Here is a 4,255-nt window from a genome sequence, read left to right on the forward strand (position 1 = left end):
AAAGATTCTATCTATACACGTATACACATTCACAAATTCAACTCAGTTCTGTACAGTAGTCTAGCAAAGAAACAAACATTGGACACCGTGGGCGGCACGGTGGCACAGTGGTTAGCACTGCTGCCTCACAGTGCCAGAGACCGGGGTTCAATTCCCGCCTCGGGCGACTGACTGTGTGGAGTTTGCACGTTCTCCCCGTGACTGCGTGGGTTTCCTCCGGGTGCTCCAGTTTCCTCCCACAGTCTAAAAATGTGCAGGTCAGGTGAATTGGCCATGCTAAATTGCCCATAGTGTTAGGTGCAGGGGTAAATGTAGGGGAATGGGTCTGGGTGGGTTGTGCTTCGGCAGGTCGGTGTGGACTTGTTGGGCCGAAGGGCCTGTTTCCACACTGTAAGTAATCTAAGTAATCTAATCAGAAGGATCTGCGGATGCTGTAAATCAGAGGCAAAAACAGAAATTGCTGGAAAAGCTCAACAGGTCTGGCAGCATCTGTGGAGAGAAATCAAAGTAACATTTTGGGTCCAGTGACCCTTCCTCAAAACTGTTCTGAGGAAGGGTCACTTGACCTGAAACATTAACCCTGATTTCTCTCCACAGATGCTGCCAGACCTGCTGAGCTTTTCCAGCAATTTGTGTTTTTGCCTCTGATTTACAGCATCCGCAGATCCTTTTGTTTTATTAAGTTGTTTAATTGTCCACCACCATTCACAACTAGATATAGTAGAATTGCAAGGCTTAGAGCTGATCTGTTAATTATGGGATTGCTCAACTCCACTCCATTGCTTGCTGCTTCTGCTGTTAGCCCTGAGTTGTAGAAACACCAGGTTGACACCTCACTTTTAGATATGTCTGCTGTTGCTCCTGGCATCCCTATTTCACTCTTCATTAAATCAGGCTGGATCCTGTGGCTTGATGGTCATGATAGATTAGATGATGTGCTGGGCCATAAGATTGCAGATTGGATCTTTTCATACTCTTCCAAAACCCATAAATAACCAACAACCAATGATCAAGATTGACAAGTTTAAAGTTACTTAAAGAGGCATTGTTATTGAAAATAAATATTAGAGGATGATAGAATCCCTACAGCAGCCATTCAAGTCCATGCTGACTCTCAGAAGAGCATTCACCCAGACCCAATCGATCCCCAAAGCCTCACATTTGCCATGGTTAACCCACCTCGCCTGCCCATCCCTGAACAATTTAGCATTGCCAATCCACCCTACCCTGCACATCCTTGGACTGTGGGAGGAAATCCATAAAGACATGGGCAGAATATAAAAACTCCACAGTTTCCAAGGGTGGAATTGAACCCAAGTCCCTAGTGTTATGAGGCAGTAATGCTAACCACTAACCACCGTGCCGAACACTAAATCTCCCTTCCCTATTGTGGAAAGATTTTTTTAAAATCTAAATTAAAGTTCCACTCCCAGAGCTGGTGATGTACTCCAGCACTTACAATACTTACGGATTTGCAGAAGGCCTCTAATGTGCCAGTTGATACAACTTACCCCTTCTCTAGGGACACCATGTTGTGGGTCACTTTACCACAAAAGAGAGCAGGCAGTCAGTACCAAACAACCCTACTCCACTTTAAATGATGTGGACCTATTACTGGTGACCTTGGCCAGGCCTGCATATTGATTCTCTGACTTTCCACCTCATCACTGACAGGTAACAACATGGAAAGTCTGGTCTTCCATGTGACAAGCAGAGATACTAGACAGAATATTAATTGATGTGTTCAGTTAAAATTCCAATAATACAAATGCATTTAATTCAACACAATTGATGTATAATTAATACTTGGCCTCCGTTAATTGGCCTTAATTGAATAACATAGAACATCAAACAATACAGCGCAGAACAGGCCCTTCAGCCCTCGATGTTGCGCCGACCTGTGAACTATTCTCAGCTCGTCTCCCTACACTATCCCAAAATCATCCATGTGCTTATCTAAGGATTGTTTAAATCTCCCTAGTGCAGCTGAGTTGGCTACATTTGCAGGTAGGGCATTCCACGCCCTTACCACTTTCTGTGTAAAGAACTTTCCTCTGACATCAGTCTTAAATCTGTCACCCCTCAATTTGTAGTTATGCCCTCTCGTACATGCTGACATCATCCTAGGAAAAAGTCTTTCACTGTCTACCCTATCTAATCCTCTGATTATCTTGTATGTCTCTATCAAATCCCCCCCTCAGCCTTCTTCTTTCCAATGAGAACAGACCCAAGTCTCTCAGCCTTTCCTCATAAAACCTTCCCTCCAGACCAGGCAACATCCTGGTAAATCTGCTTTGCACCTTTTCCAATGCTTCCACATCCTTCCTGTAATGGGGCGACCAGAACTGTACACAATATTCTAAGTGTGGCCACACCTGGGTTTTTGTATAGTTGCAACATAATATTGCGGTTCCGGAACTCAATCCCTCTACCAGTGAAACCTAACACACCGTATGCCTTCTTAACAGCACTATCCACCTGGGTGGCAACCTTTTCACGCAATTCGCATGGATGGGATGGTGCCAGCAATCTGTCTGCTGGGTGATGGCAGTAGCCTTTGTGCCTGCCCAACTCCAGATATGTGATGATACATCTCCAGGACAGGTGAGATCTGACACTAACATTGTGTCTCAAGAGCTCGACAGAGATACTTTTGATCAGCTTGTTCAGACACATCTCTGTGGCAGGCGGAACCTGAACCCAGGTCTTCTAGCCCAGATGTAGGGACACTAACACAGTGCCACAAGAGTCTGCCTACCCAATTTGATGTTCACTTTCCCAAAAATTCTTTCTGCTTTCCGGTATCATAGTTCAGTAATAGTCAGTGTCTGTGAACTTTGTACTCCAGATCCTTTCACGGAGGACAGTGGAGAATTTCCCACACTCTTCTCAAAACTGTAAAGATCGGATTCAGACCAGGTTGACCAAAGAGCACAGAAGGTGGGATCTGTACATGAAGAGCGGGTTGCATCTGAACTGGAAGGGACCAATGTCCTGGGTGGAAGGTTTGCTCAATTAGTTCGAGAGGGTTTAAACTAGTATGGCGGTGGGGGGGGCCCTGAGCTGTATACCGGAGGTGAGAGTTGATGCAGATGAGGCAATAGCAAGAGGTAGACCAGCTAGTGGGAAGGATTTTCCTGGGAAGAAACCAAGGGATCAGTTAAAGTGTGTTTGCTTTCATGCAAGGAGTATCAGGAATAAAAGTGATGAACTTCGAGCATGGATCAGTACCTGGTGCTATGATTAGATTAGATTAGATTACAGTGTGGAAACAGACCCTTGGGCCCAACAAGTCCACACCGACCCGCCAAAGCGCAACCCACCCATACCCCTACCATAGCAGAGACATGGATTTCTTAGAGGCAGGAATGGTTGCTGGATGTTCCAGGGTTTAGAGTATTTAAAAAGAATAGGGAGGGGGGAAAAAGAGGAGTGGGTGTAGCACTACTAATCAGAGAGGGTATCACAGCTACAGAAGCTTCCATTGTTGAGGAAGATCTGCCTACTGAATCAGTATGGGTGGAAATTAGGAACAGCAAGGGAACAGTCACCTCGTTAGGGGTTTACTACAGGCCCCCCAATAACAGCAGGGAGATGGAAGAAAGCACAGGTCGGCAGATTTTGGAAAAGTATGCACGTAGTAGGGTTGTTGTAATGGGTGACTTTAACTTTCCCAATATTGATTGGAACCTCCTTCACGCAGAAGATTTGAATGGAACTGTTTTTGTAAGGTGTGTTCAGGAGGGTTTCCTAACTCAGTACATTGACAGGTCAACTGAGGGGAGAGGCCATTCTAGACTTGGTGCTTGGAATTGAGCCGGTGCAGGTATCAGCTCTTGTGGTGGGAGAGCATTTTGGTGATAGTGACCACAACTGCCTCACATTCTACATAGCTATTTAATTGGGGAAGAGGAAACTATGATGCGATTAGACATGAATTAGGAAGCATGGACTGGGAGTAATTGTTCCATGGTAAAGGCACTATAGACATGTGGAGACTGTTTAAGGGACAGTTGTTGCGAGTGATGAATAAATATGTCCCTCTGAGACAGGCAAGAAGGGGTAAGATAAAGGAACCTTGGATGACAAGAGCGGTGGAGCTTCTCGTCAAAAGGAAGAAGGCAGCTTACATAAGGTGGAGGAAGCAAGGGTCAAGCTCAGCTCTAGAGGATTACAGACAGGCGAGGAAGGAGCTCAAAAATGGTCTGAGGAGAGCCAGGAGGGGGCACGAGAAAGGCTTGGCAGAACGGATTAG

General features: G+C 45.6%; 1 protein-coding gene across 4 annotated transcripts in view; it reads left to right on the forward strand.

Moving 5' to 3' along the window:
* Positions 1–2,569: 2,569 nt before the first annotated feature.
* Positions 2,570–4,255, forward strand: part of tjp1a (tight junction protein 1a) — a 277,102-nt gene continuing 275,416 nt past the window's right edge. For all 4 annotated transcript variants that reach the window (XM_043680310.1, XM_043680311.1, XM_043680312.1 and 1 more), the window contains exon 1: positions 2,570–2,604. In XM_043680310.1, the coding sequence (XP_043536245.1) occupies positions 2,585–2,604 (20 nt within the window). In that variant the 5' untranslated portion in view covers positions 2,570–2,584. The remainder of the gene's footprint in view (positions 2,605–4,255) is intronic.

Source organism: Chiloscyllium plagiosum, chromosome 40 (assembly GCF_004010195.1).
Source record: "Chiloscyllium plagiosum isolate BGI_BamShark_2017 chromosome 40, ASM401019v2, whole genome shotgun sequence".
Classification (NCBI taxonomy): Eukaryota; Metazoa; Chordata; class Chondrichthyes; order Orectolobiformes; family Hemiscylliidae; genus Chiloscyllium; species Chiloscyllium plagiosum.